We start from the raw sequence: 21,138 nt of genomic DNA on the forward strand, positions 1-21,138 counted from the left end.
TCTCTCTCTCTCTCTCTCTCTCTCTCTCTCTCTCTCTCTCTCTCTCTATCTATCTTCCTCTCTTTTAACCTGCTTTTGTAGTAACAATAAAAGCCTGGGCAAGAGAAAGTCTAGAGAATGAGAGAGCATGTGAGGTGAATGTGGAGAGCAAGTGAAGAGAGAGAGACAGAGAGACAGAGACAGAGACAGACACACAGAGCATGTGAAGAGTGAGTGAGGAGAGAATGTGAGGCATGTATGGTGAGTGTGTGTGAGTGAAAGAAAAGTGATATGTGTGTGAGATGTGCGTGAGAGAGTAAAGGGGGAATGCACAGAGGTGTGTAGAAGTGTGAGAGTTCAGGAAACGTTGATTGCACAGGAGAAAAGCAAGGTGAGCAGGGGAATGCAGAGTGTGTGTAGCCTCAAGCCGTGAGCGAATGAGCCAGAGAGGGGGGGAAAGAGAGAAGGAGAGAGACTTTAAGCCTTGAAAGAATTGCCTGTCAGTTTGTACCCAAAGAAGTAGTCTGTATATTTATTATGCGCCTTCCAGATATCCCTGCTTCCAGTCAAGAACTCCAATTCTTGGTCAAGGCTGGACCCTGACAGTGGGCACTCCTACCTCACCTCCCTGGACATAATTTCATCTCATTTCTATGACTTCATCTTATCTACTTAGAGATTCCTATGTGTTGGCATCTGACACACTGTCATACCTTAGATGACATAAGACCATACATGTAAGAATTTAATGTACAGGACAGAAACAAGAATGTCTGCAAATTAATGTCGTTAAGGTATCTTTGTGGGTACTGGAGAGATAGTTCAGTGTGAGAGCACTGGCTGCTCTTTTAGAAGACCTGAGTTTGATTCCCAGCATCCACGTGGCAGTTCACAGCCATCCAAAATGCCAGTCCAGGGAGAGCTGATGACCTCTTGCTTATGTGGGCTCCAAAGACACAGGTAGTGCACAGAAATCCCTGTGGGAAAAACACCCATATATGTGAAATTAATTGAAGAAAGATGTCTGTGGAAAATGGTATTGAGCTCTGTGTCTTCTCCACCACCTCAGCTTCTACTGAGGTGCCTGCCACCATGTTGAAAGTGTGTGGGTTATTAAAGATGAACTCATATCAAGTTCCACAAGTTAAGAACATCTGTAAAGACCTTTTTCCAAATTCAATTCTATTTATTTGACTTGGGCTTGATCCTAGGGTTTGGACATGGGTCTAACTTGGAGGGAAGGCACATGATAAACTTAACTTTCTCTACAATATAGTTGAGAAAAAACCTGACAAGTTATCAATCTGAGTGATGGAATGTATTTGGGGGTTTTAAAAGTACTATTCCTCTTTCGTGTTTGGTAGAAATTGTTGCAAACATTCTAAATTAATTTACTGATGCTATCTATGGTCATCTTTTATGCCCACTTATAGGGACTTGACACATACCACAGTCCATGAGACCACTCGAAACATACAATGTAAAAATAATTCAGGACACAATAATTGAGAAAATGAAATAATAGCTGAGAGTGGAGGAGTCTAACTGAACACAGAGCACATGCAAAGGCCTTTGGCGGGAAAGGTAACATCTAGGTCAGCCATGTCAATGTGAAGTTCAAAGATAATATCTCTCTTTAGCATAAGCACATTCCCTCAATATTTGTGACATATTAATAGTCACTATCTGAAACTCAGCTTGTTGTGGGGTCTGCTTAAATCCAACATAACTCAAACAGCAGGCCAATGCAATTGACAAAAATTTGATTGTAATCAAGCCACTACTGCTCAGTCAGGGTCACAGACCAGACTTGTGAGCTGAACTGCGACCCTGAAGGGGTGCTGCCCATCATATTTGTAGTATGAAACCATAAAGAGATGGGGTGCTAGGTGGGCTATAGCACTGTCTAATCATATTTTGACATAAGGGATTGAGCAAGGAAGTGTCCATTAATCAAGAGTGGAGTTGATTCCTGAGCCTGGGAAGATGAACTTAGTTTGACCTTGCCAGCAAGTTGGAGAAGCTGTCCTTGAGCTGTCTGGACTCAGCCAACTGTTTCCTTACAACAGAAGCTGGTCAGCTACTGGGAAGTTCCCAGGTCCCTAGGGCCTGGGACCTTGAATTTAATGTTTTTCTTATGAGTAAATGAAACCAAACTGGTAGTACTTAGAATGAGGTTCTTTCGCTTGTTCCCAACAAGCTATCTGTTCTGTGCCTTACCTGGTGGCCCAGTCAACAGAAGTACTCCCTGGTGCCACCAGAGCTCTCTTTATAGCATCTGCCAGCTGAGATTTCCCACTTGATTTAACCCATCCTCATTGACAGTCAAAGAGTTAAATCTGTTTGAAACAGGTTCTTCCAGCTTTCCATTGGCATTGAGGAAGAAATGCATTAACCAACTCTTTAGCAACTCAGGCATGACTTTGCATTTTTCCTCTAATCCCTTATCTAAACTTCTGCCCTCTGGAGCAGCTCCGCCCACTGTGGGAGCAGCTTTTCCCTTATTGGATTGTCTCCCCTTAACTGGGAAGGGCGTATTCAAATTTAATAAGTAGCTTACAAAACAGCAAAAACTCTTACATATGGTAAGAACTAGATTTTTAGAGGGAACAGCTTTTTAACAAGGTAAGTGCTGAATCAAATCTCTCTCTCTCTCTCTCTCTCTCTCTCTCTCTCTCTCACACACACACACACACACACACACACACACACATCCTATAAGTTCCTAGAAAATAATTTAGCACAAGAAAACATCTGTTTTATACTGGCATGCAGACTAGGTGTGCTGCATTCAGAACAGTCTAAAAATTGTTGAATCCATTTCCGTTGGATACATTGTTACAGAGATGTAAACATAAAGGATTTAGATAATGATTGAGGATTTAGTAGAGGATTAAGACATGAGAATTTAATGGTAAGAGACAAATTAACCTCATAAGTAGACAATAGGAGGTAATAGTCTAGACAAATTGCAATTATGTCCACGGAAGAGAAGCATGGGACTTAGTGTGTTACAGCTCTGAGGGTGGAGTTTCCCTGATGCAAGTGCTATAACTCTGAGGGAAAAGGTTCCCCCTATGGAAATGTTGCAGCTCTGAAGGGAAAGGCATCCCAGCATTTGGGAGCCAAGTGATACCACAGAGTCACACTGCACATCAAACCTCACACTGGAGATTTATTGGGAGGGATATAAGAAGATGGCTACCTCTGCTAGGGTGAGAACTGAACAGGAGAAAATTCTTTTGAGGGAGGAGTTTTCCAAGGTGGAGATTTCCAGGGTGAAGATTAGTAAGATTTCAAGTCCTGAGCTTGGAGCAAGCGCAAGGATTGGTGGGAATAATTTTGCACATGGGAATTGGTAGGTTTTCATGCTCAGGTACTGGTGGGTTTGGGTAGCTTTTGTCTTCCAGAAATGGGCTCATACCATTTACCCTACATTATTATTATTACTATTACTATTACTATTATTATTATTATTATTATTCTGCAACCAAATGGTAGGAAGGGGGCAACATTCTCATTAAACTACTTTCTGCTGATTGGGGGTGCCAAAGTTCTTAAGGCAAACTTGGTCTTCACCATCAGAGTATAGTCACAGATCTCTATCTCAGTAGCCAGGTCATTGTATAATAGCAGCAGAATAAAGGTCTGGTTAGAAATCTAGACAAGAAGGGGCTTGTGAACTTCTGGACATAGGGGCTGGGTGGTAGCACTCAGGGTGAGGGTGTTATCACGGCCTGAGGGGTCCAGTGAGAGAGGTGTCGGAGAAACTAGGGGTGGTAGTGATTTCGGCAGGGTGCAGAGTGTGATAAGCCAATGGGTGAGGCTACAAATGATGATTATGAGTTTGATCCAGAAGGGGCACACAACCAACATCCTCCAAAGTGGCCAGCCAGGGTGTTATTTAGTAGCTGATCTGCAATTAGGACAGCCCAGATTTGTCCCATGGTATTTGTAAGACCAACTTGGGTAACCTCTTTAAGTTTCTGACCACTTTTTACAGTAGTGTTCCTTTTGATCATAGAGAAAACGGGAGTGAGAGAGAGATGGATACAGTACTGAGTTGGCCTTTGACAGCCTGATAGAGCAATTCACCGACACTGTTTGGAAGGGCTGTTGGTTAGAGGGGAGAGCCTCTTGGAAAATAAACATCTATATGTAAAAGCTACCCCTAACAGGTGTAGATAGGAGGCATAGAGAAGAAGGCACAAGTTTAGACATAAAAGATTTTTAGATTCGTTGTTTGCACAGTGACAGAAGTTGCCACCATTAAAACCTGGCCTTGGCAGTTTTGGCCATTGAATTGTGCTGAGTTCAAGCTGTTTGTAGTAATAGAGAGAGGCTTTAATAAAATTTGAGTCCATGGAGGAAGAGAAGAAGGGTCACAAAATGACCTGAGAGAATGAGTGTCTATAAGTTCCCAGTGGGAGCTGAGAGACAGGAAGAAGGGCTTAGGGAAACTGTGGGACTTAGCAGGCAGCTCTTTAGGGGAGGAGGCAAGGAAATAGGGAGGGTTCCATTAGGCAGAGAGGAATAGTGGGAGAGAAAAATATCTTAGTAACTTGCCCAATTAGTAGGGCTACGGAGTAGCAGGCTCCAGGAGCCAAAGACAGGAGACTTATTGAGTAGGTGGGGAAGGATGGATGGTTAGAGAGAGTGGAAAGATGACATGGATGAAGAGAGACTCTAGAATTTGGAAACAGATAGGATGGCAGAATCCAGTGGCAACAAATGATCTGTGCACACCTTAAGAGAGTCCATCAGCATCTTGAGTCAGTTTGAAATGATGAGACATAGGCATGGTTGAAAGGTAAGTAAGTGTAGCATCCTCTACCTGAAAAGAGAGAAGTCAGGAGGGAGTGTTGGAAGACCCTTGTATGTTAGGCGGTGGTATAGCTGAGGAAAAGATGATAGTGGGTGACCTGAAGGTTAACCTTTTTTTTTTTTTTTAAATTAGATAAGCAGTTTGGCTATGGCCAGGGCATGCAGGCAAGGCACCCATCATTGTATAGTATGATCAGTTTTTTGATAAATATGTTATGGGGGCCAAGGACGGTCTTGGTTGGTGGTCCAGGACCACAGGACTTATCCCTCCTTCTCTATGACATGGACTGAGAAGGGGTGAGCCAAATCTGGAAGATGTGGAGCTGGGGCCTAGAAAGCATCCTTTAGAAGCTTACAAAAGGGTTTAATGATGGGTGCAAGAAGGGGTTTGTACGAGGGGCCAAGAGCTGCCTTATCTAGGGGAGGGTGGGAAAAAAGAAGGAAAGAATCCAAGAGCCTGAGAAGCTAGTCATCCCTAGGAAGGACAGAATTGTATCCTTGGTGGTGGGGACCATGAGAGAATAGATTAAGTGTTTTCCATCTAGGCTGTTGACCTTGTGAGCTGGGGTAATAATTAATCCCAGATAAGAATCCTGAGGGGTGGACACCTGGACCTTAGAGGGTGAGGCCCTTTTATCCCTTGCCAGATACAAAATTTTGTAAGATCTTGTCCTGGCTAATTTGCAGAGATGGACTACAATGATATTTTATACGTTTGGGTTTAGGAAGCGACAAAAAGAATAAGCCAGAGGCTAGAGCTTGGCCAAATAGATGTGAGCAGTCCCTGTGAGCAGGGTTGAGAGGCGAGAGTCCAGATTAGTCTAAGTAAAGACAAAGATATTTTGTGACTGAGGATCTAGAGGACTGGAAAATAAGGTATCCTTGAGTTCTAAGAGAGGAAAATAAGAAATCCCTGTAAGGATGGTGAAGAGAAAGAGTGTATGACAACAGTATACTGTCGCTCACTCCTAAAGACACCCGAGTCCCTATAAGACCAAACTCAGTAAAATGAGAGTAAGTAAAGCTTAAAGATAGAAAAAAATGAGCTCTGGCAACATAGGACAGTGCAGGGAGCAGAGAGACTCACTAGCTAGCAGTGTGTGTGTGTGTGTGTGTGTGTGTGTGTGTGTGTGTGTGTGTGTTTGCAGGAAGACCATAAACATGCCTTGGAATGGAGAAAAGTCAAAGTTTGAATATAGGGAATAGGGAATTTCTTTCCATTTCCCTTATCACGTGATTTTTGTCTTTGAGTTTGTTTATGTAGTGGATTACGTTGATGGATTCCCTTATCACTCACAGTATTTGTAGAGGTCCAGAATAACATTGAGACCTAGGATGTCATTAGGCAACATTTTGGATTGATTATCTAAACGGTAGATTATCTAAGGCCAGATTCAATTGCAAAAGCAAATAAAATTGGAGCCCTTCAGGTCGGGTGCCATGTGAAGAGGCTGGAGGTTTCTAAAATGCATCCCAAGGGGAAGGGAAAGGGTCCTATAGACGAGAGGGCGGGAAGAAAACAGCCTGTGTTTGTGGACACCCCCAGGACTCAGAGCAGTGGAGGAAGTCATGAGCCTTTGAGTGGATCATCACCACTTAGGGGTTCAGCCTGGCTAAGCCCAAGCAGAGACACGTGCCTGGTACTAGGGCTTTTATGGAAGCCAGACATGAGGATAAAATACCAAGTCTAAGGGAAGGATATGGAATGGACTCTAGAGGATCTGTGAGATTATTGCCAGCTCTGAAAGGGAGGCAGAAGAAAAGGGCAGGACAAGGCAAAAACAGCCTGGTTGGACCTAAGGAAACTGCAGGATTGCAGTTCCAGAGTTAGGGGGAAGGTCAGGGTCAGGTAAAGGGGGGACAGCCATAGCCTTAACTAGAATGCTAGGGATACCTCTGAGGGTACCAGAGGAGTGTCAGATGCTCAACAATTACTTCCTCAGACTCAGGAAAGCTTTTATGCCCAACCGAAGGGGGATCTTACTGAATTGCTCCTGGTGGATGGGGGGCCAAGTGATCAGTGAGCCAGAAGGTGAGTCTGTTGTTGCAGGTGGACTGGAGATGAGGGATAGAGTCCCAGAGAGATTTAGACTCCAAGCTGCAGAGGGGGCGCCAGGAGAACCTACTTGAGGTATAGCACAATGTAAGTGTTATAGCTCTGAGGGGAAAAGGGCTTTCCCAATGGAGTTGTTACAGCTCTGAGGGGGAAGGTCCACCAGGGAAGTAACATAGTCCTGAGGGAAAAGGTCTCCCTAGAGGAATGTTGCAGTCTTGAAGGGAATGGTGTCCTAGCAGTAGTGAACTAAGGAATAACACAAAGTCACACTGCACATAAAACCTCACACAAGAGAGTTACTTCGAGAGATTCAAGAGGGTGGCTGCCCCTGCTCCAGGGTACTGAACAGGGAACTGAACAAGAGACAGATTTTATTTAGGGTTTCTTAGGGTTGGAATATTCCAGGGTGGAGATTTCCAAGGTGGGGATTGATATGATCTCAAGTCCCAAGTATGGTGCAAATCCAGGGATTGGTGGAATTCCGTGCTCAGGGACTGGCTATTTTTATGCTCAGGGATTGGTGCGTTTTATCACCTAGAAGTTGCTTGGACCGTTTACTCAACACTTATGCTAGAGTTGCTTTGTGTATAGAAGAAACCAATGTGCAACTGTGAATTGTGATGGATGAGGCAAGACAAAGAAAATTAGACATGAGGATGAAAAATGAGCTCCTCACCTCTACTGGCTGAGATTAAAGATTATGAATTATGTTTATAGCCAAAGCAAAGTGTCTTGATCATTGACCTTTTTTGACTTGTGTTCTATCTTATCAGTTCTAAAACCTAGTACAATATGCTTTATAAACCACATACCAGTGGAAGATCTCTGATAACCACACATAATCTAGTTTATTGGCGGGGGTGGGGGTTGGGGTTGGGGGAGGGAATCTTTGTATAAAACTAAGCATGCCTAAACATGTTGCCTAACCTTTAAATCCTTTACAGATAATTATAACTCAAATCTAACACCACTATGTGAATAGCTAACAGATCTGTCTATCTATCTATCTATCTATCTATCTATCTATCTATCTATCTATCTATCTATCTATCTATCTGCCCATAGTTGGGTATATACAATTATTACTTCCTTTTTCAGAAAAGTAGAGTCTACAGTAACTATATAAAGTAACTGAATTCATTAAGATATTTTCAATCGAGTATCTCATTATACTTGGACCATATTTATTTCTGCTACCCTTTTGCCCTCTCTGTTCTGTTACTGTCCTTCCTTGCCCCAAATAGTCATCCTCCTCCCTCCATTCACCTTTCTCTCCCTCCCTCCCACTCTCTCCCTCCTTCTCCCCTTCCCATTCTCTGTCTCTCTAGTTAAATCTATACTAAAACCATCTTTAACCAGTGACTCTTTTATTTCATGTGCATCCTTTCATTATATGTGCAAGATATCCTGGACATGTTCATTTCTCACCCCCTTCCTCTCTCCATCCAGCACCATTGTTTCCTCTCTCAAACACATCACCCTCCCAACTTCCTGTCATCTTCTTGTTTTTCTACCGAGTCCAATTAGTTTTGCCCAAATAATAAAACCCATTAGTTTTGCCTAAATGGATATGGAACCATCCAAGGGCACTTCCACTCCCTACCCTGTAGAGGAAGGTACTGCACTGTTCCTGCCTCATCTGCCATGAGCTGTCAATAGCTCTTTAATTAGGGATAGATCACTCGACTCTCCTACCCCCAGTACTAGAATTTTTAACCAGCTTGATTTTGTGCAGGTAACTGCGGGTCAGTGGGTGTGGGGGAATAAAGAGAGTGGGAGAAAATCCGTATCCCAGCAGGCAGATGCGGGAGGACTACCGCATGCTTTCCACAGGGCCCCGGGAGGTTGTCTGGCTGTGGGAAGCTATGGATCCAGCCTGCGGGGGTGGGGTGGGGTGGGGGTGGGGGTGGACAAGGGGCAGTCCTATGTCTCTGGGCCTCAAGAAGGCCAGACATAACAAGTTCTCAGTCTCTGGCATCCCAGACACCGCTGGACACCTCAGGAGAGCCTAGAACAAAATGAATAGACATTTTAGAGGAGCAGGCTGGCGAGATATGCAAGTAATGTTTGAGTGAGATGTGGCCCTGAAGAGCGGAAGGGAGACATGCCAAACTTCCAAAACCTTCTGTACCTGGCCAGTGGCTCCACAATCCCAACACAGGACAGTTAGGGTCCCCAGCCTCTTAGCTCACTTGCTCAATTATGGTTCATATTTGCTTGATCATCTGAAAAAGGATTCATGGACTGAGGTTTCTAAAACACATATGTGAAGTTACTGCTGAACACATTCTGCTCTGGCAGGTCTCCACATGGCATATGGGTATCTTTAGACCCTTAGAGAGAAAGGACCAAATCAAACAGTCATCATTCCCTGGTATATCACAGTTGCTTCAGCTAGGATGGCTGACGTGTTCAGACACACACTAGTCTCTCAGGAACTGAGGCGACGGTGAACATGCTTGTGCAATGTCTCTGTTATGAATGTTATGTGTATTAATTTATTGTGTTGCTCATTAGCTTCCAGAGGGAGAGTGTGATTGACTCTATAGTTAGAAGAGAAAGTGAGACTCAGATTTAGAAACCTATTGAGTTCACATACCTCTAAAGCTGGAAGGACTTACTCTGTAATCCTTCTATCTCTGAAGGTATCCCTTATCTAGTATTCACTGGAGATGTAAATTCTTTAATTTACTCCTGGAAGCAGTGTAGGTTTGTTCATTTCAAAAGAAGCCTATTTTTTTTTCAAACTTTTCTCTCTCTCTCTCTCTCTCTCTCTCTCTCTCTCTCTCTCTCTCTCTCTCTCTCTCTTTTGGTTTTTCGAAACAGGGTTTTTCTGTGTAGCCCTGGCTGTCCTGGAACTCACTTTGCAGACCAGGCTGGCCTTGAACTCAGAAATCCGCCTGCCTCTGCCTCCCAAGTGCTGGGATTAAAGGCGTATGTACATATGCCACCACGCCCGGCTTTTGAACATTTTTTTTCATGTTGTTTTTGTTTGCTTGTATTTTTATTTGTTATTTTGAGACATCTGATTACACCCATGATCTCACTGGTCATCTATCCCAGAAGCCATTGCGTTTTATCCTCTATTTCTTTGCTGTGTCCTACCTCCAAGCATCCTGAGATGGGGAACTGTCAAATATCCTTACTTGACTCAGTCAAGACCTCTTAATTTATTCACACTGATCAAATGAGCATACAGACCTGCATATAACAGCACACACACTGAAACTAAAATCCCATCCATCTTCTTAACGCTTTCTGAACTCTGGTATGTCTTATCCTTTTTCCAGTTCATCAAAAGAATCAGATTTCATAACCTACCTAGAGGTTTCCACTAGTATTAAAAAAATAAAATAAACAACTAATACCGTATGTCTTGGTTAGGGTTTTACTGCTGTGAACAGAGACCATGACCAAAGCAAGTCTTATGAGAACATTATTTAATCAGGGCTGGCTTACAGGTTCAGAGGTTCAGTCCATTATCATCAAGGCAGGGAGCATGGCAGTGTCCAGATAGGCGTGGTGTAGGAGGAGCTGAGAGTTCTAAATCTTGTTCCAAAGGCAAACAGGAGAATACTGCCTTCCCAGAAGCTAGGACGAGTGTCTAAAAGCCCATGTCCATACTGACACACTTCCTTCAACAAGGCCACATCTACTCCAACAAAGCCATGCCTCCTAATCGTGCCACTCCCTGGGTCAACCATGTTCAAACCATCATGCAGTAGTTAATAAAGCCTAGACGTGGTTTTGAATAGAAGAGTAACTGGAAGAACAGCAGTTTATTTTATGTAGACTTCTCTAGAAACCCAACTCTACAGCTGTACAATGAATATAATTGTTAAGGGTCCCATTCGGTGACTTATTTATTAGGAGAACATGACAATAAACGGATGAGGATGCCCAGTGTGGCAGACATGGAAAACCTTTAGCTTGGTGTCAGGTCCAAAGGAAACCCTATACCTCCAGATCACAAAGGAGAGGCGTCCCTTCTCATATAATGAGATCCCAGTTGGGCAAGAGGATTTGCTTGTCCCAGTTGTGACTTTTGTAGAAACAGTGTAAGCTTCAGAAGGGGGCAGAGTGAGGGGTCAGCAGCACTAAGATCCTAGTAGTAGTTTCCAGGAACCAACAGAGCCAGAGCAAGCAACTCCAAGGTGACATTGTCCAGGAGAGAGCAGGTGGAGGAAAGAACCAGCTAAGAGGGCAGTTCTAAACTCTGGAGCTGACTATGATGGGGGTCGGGGGGGCAAAAGCCTGGAGAAGCAAACGATCCACTCCTTAGGAGAGTTCTACCCAGTAGCCCAGTTCAGTTAGGAGTGGCACAACGCATTGGAATTGGCCCATTTATACCCCCTTTGGTGTTGTTAACAACCAGATAAACTGAAGATATGACTACTCCATGATATGGGTAAGGGACTGGTTTTTATTTTAGATATGAGAGAGGACATCAGAGTCCATAGCAAAGACAGAACATCGTAGCCTGAACATAGCCACCAGACTGGACATGGCCATAAAAGCAGGAATGGGGGGGGGGGCGGGGATGGGGTGAGCTCCTTTTGGAGAGCATAAGGGGCTGGAGGAGGCAGACAGAGAGAGGAAGATAAAGAGAGTGTGGGTAAAAGAGGGAACATGCCCAACACAGCAGGGTTATAATGAGAGTAAGTGGCTGGGGTTTGGGAAGCCCATATGCTGGGAAAGTTTAGGGTAGGGGTAAGAAGGATAAGGCTGCTAATGTGCATGCTGTAATGCGTAGCAGGTACTGGTGCTAGTGAGGGAGGCCAGCATGGTTTCAGGAACCACAGATAACTTTCTGCCAGTGGTAAGGGAAATGGCTCCTTTAGTTGGGATTTCGGAGGAACCTGTTTCAGACTTCCCAGGTTCCTGGGGAATGCTGTCATTTGTCTACCCACAGGAACTGGGGGAAACAGGGTCTCCTTTGGACCTGATGTTGGTCCTATATTCTGTAAAATGAACTCGGCAATGCTTCTTTTCCTTGATTTCACATTGAAATGCAGAAGCAAGGAGTCTGCAAGAGTCTAATCTCTGCTTTGGATCAAATGCAGCTTAGCAGCCAACGGGCTGAACCTGCCTGCTGCTGTGGCCAGTGCTGGGTCAGCCCTGTCCTCTGGGTTTGATGTGCTTGCTTATGAGGGTGCAGGTCCTTCTTGTCTTTGTGCATCTCTGGGACTCTTCCTGTCCATCACTGACTTCGGTGTGATTGTGCACACTGTTTAAACATACTGATGTCCAGTTTCCTTAACTGAAACATAGAGAAATAGGCAGTTCATATGACCATATGAGAGTATTGAAGGCAATGTGTTAGAGGAGATCTGGGCTGGGGATGTAGCTCAGGGATACAGGGCTTGCCTAGCCTGTGAAAAGCTCTGGGTTAGACCTTCACCAAGAGAGGGAGGAAGANAGAAAACGATTGGGGTGGATGGGTGGGACATTGGAGATCTACAATAAACTGTAGTTTGCTGGTACTTTGTTTTCCACACATTATCATCTTCCACCTTGAGCTATGATCTTTTTATTTTTAAAGTCATATATTAACCAATGGAGACACTAAAGTGTTTCGGTGCAGTCTGAGAGTGGCTCCTGATATGTTCTAATCTGGACCAAGGAGCATGGTCTGGATTGTCTCCACCCTGCCATAGAGAAGCAGATACTTCTTCCATTAGCAGCTGTTGTTCACACACCCGCATAGGACAGACTTTTAAGAGCATGGTGTGCTTCATCCCTGTTTAGAAAACTCAAGCAATTGCTGCCATGGCGGGGAAGCCAGTCCTTCACTACTTTGATGGCAGGGGAAGAATGGAGCCTATCCGGTGGCTCTTGGCTGCGGCTGGTGTGGAGGTATGTTCTGACATGAGTGGAACCTGAAACACTTTCCTCACATGAACTGACAAAGCATCTTACTGAATGTCCTAAGATAAAGACTGCCAACTCTTAATTGATTCACAGATTTATCCTAATATATTTACACTTATTTTCATCATTGATCATTAACATTAAAATAAGGGCTGGAGAGATAGCTCAGCAGTTAAGAGCACTTGCTGCAATTCCAGAGGAACTGACTGCAATTCACACCACACACTCACACTCACACTCACACACACACACACACACACACACATTCACACACACACACAAACACAAATATACTCATTCACATACACACACACATGCACACTCACTCATTCACATACACACACATACATACTCACACACATGCACATATATGCAGAGAATAAATCTTCAAAACAACAAAATGTGTAATTTATCAAAATTTATACACTCTATATAGATGTAAAGGATCTGTAAAAGACAAAAAACACACATGCCATTTGAGAAAAAGAATAGAAAAATGAACACTGTCTACTGGCTTTTAAGTTAAACAAACAAAACGAACATTAATAATAAATAAATTAATCTTAAGGTAAAAGTTGAACTTCACACATTTCATTTTAAAAACATTTTAACATTTTATTGCTTTTGTCATAGCAATACGAAAGAGTACATAGTGTACAGTCAAAAGAAAATATTTCTAATATTGTCTATTTTTCATTTTGTGTGTGTGTGTGTGTGTGTGTGTTGTTGAAAACACACTCACAATTTTATCCTTGGCCTAATTGTGGTCTGGATGGTCAGGGTCACAATTGTCCTCCGCCACCTCTTGCTGCTCTGGGAAGTTCTGGGNTGATGCCCTGGACCAATCGCTGTCTCCTCTGAGGGCTGTGCCTCCTTCTGGAACAGCTGTTGAGGAGTTTGCCTGAGGCTCATCTGAAGAGATATCAGTCTGTCTTGAGTTTGATTGACATTCCTGAAAACAGAAGATGGAGCATGATATTTCTCTCTACAAGTGAGAGATGCGTCCATGTTGAGATCACGTTTTCAGCTTTAAAGGAATGTTTCTGCCATTATTTCTAAATGTTCCACTATGGTTCCTCTCCTCTTGCCTTGTTTTTAATCTATACATTCTCTATGCAGTACTAACTGCAATTCTGCTATAAGCTATGAGNGCACCTTCGCATGGTGTGTGATAGACCCAGCGTTGGTATAGAGGGTGTGAATGTACGTGGAATCTGAGACTTCCTTCAATAGAAGGAATGAGAAAAGAGGTATGGATGGGATTACAGGTGAAAGTCTCTTGCCTTGACTATTGGAAGTGAGGGGCACAAAGAGGAACCTCAGAGGTTTCTGTTTACTTTCATGCACACCCAACACATCAACAATAAAAGGATTAAAGCATACACTCTTGGGAAATGAACTTAATTACACTGAAAATACATATAACAGATGAGGTGGCTAGGAGACAATGCAAACAAACCCTCTGTTAAGATTGAAACATGTTCATTCATATTAGCTAGAGGAGTCAGATTTATTTTTCTGGGTCCTGGAGATATTGGGCAATAAAAGACAAACATAATGCTTGCCCTTGGACATCATATTGTCACTGTAATATCCGTAGCTCTCATCTTAAAAGGAATAAGAGATGGCTTGTTCTAACTATCCACTGTGAATTAACATGGCCCAGGGACCAGAGATGTATGTTATGCCCCAAACCCGTGCTCCAACATGAAAGCACTTCCAAAAGATTTTTATAGTTTTACAGAACAAAGAAGGCAATAAGTCAAGCCAAATTTAAAATATATTGGAAGAAATTTATTATCACATGATGTTCTGTGTTAAAAGCTTCTAAAAGGTTTTTATTTATTATCATGAGATGTTAGTTTAGATACAAGGTGGAACAAGGAATTGCTGTTCCACAAGGCTAAAGCTAGCCCAAGATAAAAGAATTAGACTCCAAACCTGTAAATCCCAATCTCTCCAGAGCGTTGGCGTTGCAATGGTGTCTACAGACAGACTCCTTCCAGAGGTGTTTGGTTCACAGTGAGACACAGCTTCTATTTAGGAATTTTTCATTCACAGTACGAAAGAGGGAATCAAGTGTTTTACAGGGCTAAAAGGCATTCTTTTTCACACTTTTTGCACAGCAATCTAGTGGGGATCTTTGTGATTCAGCTGAGCACTGCTTTCTCAAGGCAGAAGGATTCCACAAATGGGTGACCAATTTTCTGAGAAAAGAACTTGAGAAAACTGCCAAGAGGTCTTGTCCTTGGGAGGTAGTGGTAAGAAAGCTAGCCACTCATATGAGGTCCTGTCTTTTACCTGAGCTTCTCCTGCCCCCTCAGCTTTAATATTCAGCACTGTGTTTATATAGGGAGAGTCCACAGACCCATCCTTTGTTTCAGCTGGATTGTGTTGCAAAGCAAGCTTAGGGAGCAGTCTATTCCTCAAGGTCCTGTAGGAAATTAGAACTTGCAAATGCAGCTAGGCCAGAGGACTCTGCCTAGGTTGTAAAACCCATAGTGGCAAGCACTCAAGGTCTGTTAGGCCTACTCAAGGCTGGGGGAAGGAAACACCAAAAGGTACCTGGGAACAAGAATTTCTGAAAAAAAGCTAAATCTGAAAAAGCTGATTAAAACTTAAGAAGTGTTTGGCTGTCACAGACCCAGAAGCTAATTACTATCTATCTTGGATAACCTTGAACACCCTAAGAAGGCATTCTTTGTCCACCTCTGTATCAGCCTTAATATCCCATAAGTAGATGGAAAGTTAGGAATGTACTGACTTAACAAAAGCTGATTCTACACCAAGGGCCGAAAACATTATCAGATAGCATCTGAGGCCTATAGTGGAGACCCCTCCCCTTGACCTGACCATAACCCCATAACCACCTTTGTAATGTTTCCAGCAATCTGTGTTTTAAAAAATGCCTTGACTTGTGACTTCTTTGCTCTGCTACCACCAAAAGCTCATGAAACTGCTTCCATGTTGGAACAATTGAACTTGGTGTAATCTAAATCTACATTTTCAGGCCATGGACACACAAATTTAGATCCAAAATAAACAATCACTTTTCCCTCTGAGTTAAAAGATGATGTCCATTTATATATGCATACCCGTCTTTTAGAAGCCTAGTGCTGTCTTAGGTCTACTGAGCACATAATATAAAACTGGTGGTTTTATGGGTGGTTCCTCTGCTTTAGTGATTTAGTCTTGAGATCAACCCAAAACAGATATTGTAAGTAAATGCATGCTGTACATTAGGGTACCAAGCTGATGTAAGGAATCTAATACATTCAGAAGGACACACCCATCTCACAGAGCCATGTCAGAACTCATAGGATTTAATAACAAAAAAGAATGTAGAGACATTAATTCCTTCTTAAATTGGGAATTTGATATAATTGTGTTCCCGTTTTCCAGGAGGAACAACTTTACTTACAACACTAGGGGAGCAAACAGGAAGTGCTTCACCCACAGCAGGGCTCCTTCGGACATAAGTGTTGTTAAGTACAGCAGAAGCCTATTGGCAGGATGTTAGACACAGGCTCCTGCCCTATTCCAGTCTGGAGATGCACAAAGTTCCTTCTAATCCCACTTGGAATCAGATGAAATATGACAAATGCATAACCAGAAGAAAAGAGCAGCATTTCCCTGCCACTGGTGTTCCGTAGCTCATGTCTTAGTCACTGACATAGGAATGATGCTAGGAGAGGTGACATTGTAAGACTCAGGGGAGCCTTAGCTTAGCAGAGACCCTCTGAGTGAACCATATGGAGCCACCAGGATCAATGCGAAAAGCAAGAGGAATTTATTGTTCCAGTGCACTGGGGTCATCCCGGACACAAAGGAGAGGCGGTCACCCCTGGTGCACATTTGACGAGTTTTTATACGGTTTCAGTCAACTCCCCAGTGCCCTGCCTGTCCATAGTTTGGACACTGTGCTGTTAACAGTCGAGGGAGACAAAGGGCAGTGTGTTGCTCAGGGTCCAGCTTTTCTGAGTTTGAAGCAAGCTTTAGGTGTAGGCCCTCCTGCTCCCATCTTCTCTGGAGATCGGAGGCGCTATCAGAAGCTGCCATGTCTGTCACAGAGAGGTTTTTTAGTATACATTTGAAATGCCATATTCTACACATCTCTGAAGTTTTTTAAGGCCATCTATCTGTTTAAAGTGTATTTGACTAGACAAACTTTTATCTAGTTACCCATACTAGTCTTAACCTTGAAAATATACATACACAGGAGGCTAAATAAGGCTTATTCCTATAATTAATTACATAGTACTTAGCATGATTACAGATATAGTTCTCAACATATTAAAGGATTTTATCATTTATAAGGTGACTGACTACTAATTTCTTCTTCTTCTTCTTCTTCTTCTTTTTTTTTTTTTTTTTTTTTTTTTTTTGAGACAGGGTTTCTCTGTGTAGCCCTGGCTGTCCTGGGACTCACTCGGTATACCAGGCTGGCCTCGAACTCAGAAATCCGCCTCGGGAGTGCTGGGATTAAAGGTGTGCACCACCACTGCCTGGCCTGACTTGCATTTCTTAATTATTATTAACAGTTTACAATAATTTAGTAGCTTTCATAAGACTAGGAATTTAGGTTTTGCCCTATTAGGTTTTAGCTTTAAAAATCATGATTTTGAATTGAAGCCCTTTTAGTATCAAAATAAGCCTTTTGTTTGTTTGTTTTTATAAGACAGGGTTTCTCTGTGTAACAGCCCTGGCTGTCCTGGAACTTGATCTATAGACTGGGATTAAAGGCTTGTACCGCCACGCCTAGCTCAAAAATAAAATGTGTAATTACAATATTTAAACAGGTAAGGCTTAAAGGACAGACAAGCTAGATAAATATTCCTATGAATATATTAGACCTCAGGAGTTTATAGATCTTGATTATTTAATATACCTTATTCATTTAACATATGTTGCTACTTATCTAAATTTTCTAGCAGTCAGTGCTGAATCATTAGCAAAGTCATGAAATTTCATACAGAATATTCTAAATTAGAGTTGAATCATTTATAGAGAGTGTTGTGGCAAATATAACCTTAAATTTCTACCATCATCACACAAAAGGCCATACCAACTTAAAATATTTGAGACTTGTTGCTTTCTTAGTCTAAAAGGAGATACCTTAATGAACAGTTCATTATGACAAAGAAGTGTTATGATTGTTGTTTTATGTAGTGTGGTCATCTTAAAATGGCAAAGTCACATGGCAGGTTGTCAACCATGTGGCTGACATGGTTGCTATTTAAAACATTTGTTTTCCTAATCTAGCTATCATCTCTATATCTTTTTAAATGAGTTATATTCACATTACATGCACATATACCCTATACAAGAGTTGAAGCACATATACAAACACCCATGTATACAAACACCCATGTATATAAACACCCATGTATACAAACACTCTTGTATACATTTTAACTCTAAGCCTTTTGTTATAAGTTTAAAGTCAAATTTTGTTGCAGATTATATACATTTTAAACCATACCTAACGGTAACGTACAAATCCTTAGATAAGAATTTACAGCATAATCTTAAGATGTTTTTTTGAGAGCAGAGTACAAAGAAATCAGGAGATAAGACTTTTTAAGAGTGGGGAGTTGGAATCTTGGAGATAAGAGAATCTGAGAGTGTGTAGACATAAGATATTTATGAATCGTTTGTCCACGGCAGTGGGAATTTGGAAATCAGGTATGCCAATTTCTGGCCTTTGAATTTAGCCAAGCGGTTGTATAAAATCTGAGTTCATGTGGGAAGAGAGCGGGTGTGTGCTTAGCTTAGCACAGGCACCAGAAAGCCAATGGCAAAGTCCACGAGGAGAGGCTGCCGGAGCCAGTACCATGTGGCAGACATAAAGTGGGCTCTAGAATTTGAATTCAAATTTACAGACAAATGATAAGTGCATGCCTCAGGAAGGTCAGATCGGCAGCTTGGTTTGAGCAACCACTGTGGTGGAAAAACCCGAGGGAGGACTTCGAACATGGCGTCCTACCTGGTGGCCTGGAGTGGAGGAGAGGGGTTTGCCCTGGGTTAGATGTCTTTGGGTCCTAAGGCTCCTGAACAAAGATCCTCTTTGTTCCAGAATAGGCTTGCCCTGGCACATCTCAGCTTGGCAAGGGGTCCTGGGGTTCTTAGACCCAGAAGTACCTGGTGCTTCTTAGGCTGCTAGGAAAGGATAACTTACCTAGTGAAAGGTTGATCACATCAAGCAGAGAGAAAGAGAGGGGGAAGGAGAGGTCCTCAGTCCCCACGTGGACTAGGGGCTTAACTCCTCCCTCCCTGGTCTACCACAACAAAATAATTGGTTTTCTCTGCCCACCAAGTAAGCCATTTCAAACCAAATTAAAAGTAAAAAGGGGCAGGTTATTTGTGGGGCAGCTCTCAAGTGGGTTCACCACTCTCAAGGAACAAAGGCCAAAAAAAAAAAAAAAAATCAATCACCACGAAGACAGGGAGACTGAGGTGGGGGAGAAGAAAGAGACAGCATGGACAGCAAGCAGCAGGGCAGGGGGAGGAAGGGAAGGGAGGAAGGAAGGAGGGAAGAGGAAGGGGAGGGAGAGGGAGATGTAGGCCTCTAGGGGGAGGGGAAGCCCAGCCACTGGGCTGGAAAGTTTAGGGCAGAGGGTATGCCAGCCACACCCTGTAACAGCAAAGGACTGAGGGATGCTGGGAGAAACTAGAGGCCAGGTCCCCTTTGATTTGTTAAATAGCCACCTTTCCAGGGTCTGAAACCCAAGAGTTGTAACCACAGCTCCTTTCTTTAAAATATCTGCTATAAATTTCCATCAATCAAGCTGAGCTTGTAAGACTCCAAGAAGCCTTAGCTTACCAGGGACCCCCTGAGTGAACCACATGGAGCTGGGAAAGATGCAAAAAGCAAGAGGAATTTATTGTTCCAGTGCACTGGGGTCATCCCAGACCCAAAGGAGAGGTGGCAACCCTCAGAACCCATTTGAGGAGGGTTTTTTTTATGGTTTCTAGGGGCGGAATAGAGCATCAGCAACTAGGCACAATATGATTGGAGGAACAGTGTGCTCTTTAAACTGATTGGTCTTTAGGAAATGAGGTGACAAGGACTTCCTTTGTCGGATGGTGAGCCTGTGGAATGAGTCCCCACCCGTAGGTCAGGTTGGTTCCCACTCTGTGGTCTGAGAAATGTTAATTAGCCTCTCCCTTCTGCAGGGGCGAGTGTTTCATGACCTTTCCAAAGTTCCTGAGCCTGACCTTTTCAATTTCACATGTGTACCAAACTTTAAAAAAAAAAATGTTTTTTTCATATTATCTATAAAAGTGAAAATCCTGGAGCACAATGAACTTAATTAATAAAGACTCGTTTATTCTTTCTGTTTTCTAGTTTGAAGAAAAATTTCTGAAAACTCGGGATGACCTGGCAAGGTTACGAAGTGGTAAGAAACAGATGTAAATGTTCCTGAGGGAGGTTCCGGTGGAAGCTATAAGCATTTAATCTGAAGTCAGTACCTATGTAAGGTTGTGGTTATTATTATTACGGGGGGCTGCTACACCACATTATTTAAGTATCAGGGGGTTTCTACCCCACTTCACGCCATATTGTTCCCAGATAAAAGACAAGAAGCCTGTAGTATTATAAGAAGCTTAAAAACACTAGAGCTGGGCAGGTATCAACCCTCTATACTATTGCCTACATCCTGTGGTGATCCCTGAGATATCACTTGCCTTGCTCTGCCTGGGATCTGCCTACTCTATCCATGGCCCACATGTCGATGTGTTTGTTCACCATTCACCGACCTGGTGGTGACTCCCTTCCTTTTCCTCTCCCTCCCTCATGGTCCCTACCTCAGATCCCAAATCCTGGAAACTTCACTCTACCCCTCTCTTCTGCCCAGCCTTGGCTGTAGGCATCTTTGTGGGGCAAGGTTTACATAGCATCATTTGTACTTGAAGATCTCCTGGAGGACTGGGACCTGGTCTCAGCGGCCAGTATTTAGCATCTGAATACATAGCAGCACCAGACCAACTCCCTACAGGTAATTGTAGTGTTCACTGTTAAAAAGGTAGTAAGTTTAAGTCATGGGTCTTCTCTATGAACAGATCTGAAAATCTCTCGGTTTAAGGAGCTGAGAAGCTCTTTCTGTCTCCTGAGAAACCATCCCCAGGGCCCCACGGGTGTCCCAGCTCTGCTTCCATATGCTCATTGCAGTTAACATACAACTCACTGGATGCCAAGAGCAAATATATCAATCACTGACCTTGAGTTCTTTTTATTATTATTATTATTATTATTTTCTTTATTTACATTTCAAATGCTATCCCGAAAGTTTCCTATACCCTCCCCCGACCTCTGCTCCCCTACCCACCCACTCCCACTACTTGGCCCAGGCCTTGCCTTGTGCTGGGTCATATAAAGTTTGCAAGACCAAGGGGCCTCTCTTCCC

At 43.0% G+C, this 21,138-nt stretch overlaps 1 protein-coding gene across 1 annotated transcript in view; it reads left to right on the forward strand.

The window, feature by feature from the left end:
• The first annotated feature begins 2,534 nt into the window (after window positions 1-2,534).
• The window catches only part of LOC110322134 (glutathione S-transferase A3), a 28,563-nt gene continuing 9,959 nt past the window's right edge, over window positions 2,535-21,138 (forward strand). Inside the window, exons 1-3 of the mRNA XM_029539408.1 lie at window positions 2,535-2,604; window positions 12,608-12,715; window positions 20,079-20,130. Of these exons, the coding sequence (XP_029395268.1) occupies window positions 12,629-12,715; window positions 20,079-20,130 (139 nt within the window). The 5' untranslated portion in view covers window positions 2,535-2,604; window positions 12,608-12,628. The remainder of the gene's footprint in view (window positions 2,605-12,607; window positions 12,716-20,078; window positions 20,131-21,138) is intronic.

The sequence above is a fragment of the Mus pahari genome, chromosome 5, assembly GCF_900095145.1.
Source record: "Mus pahari chromosome 5, PAHARI_EIJ_v1.1, whole genome shotgun sequence".
Classification (NCBI taxonomy): domain Eukaryota; kingdom Metazoa; phylum Chordata; class Mammalia; order Rodentia; family Muridae; genus Mus; species Mus pahari.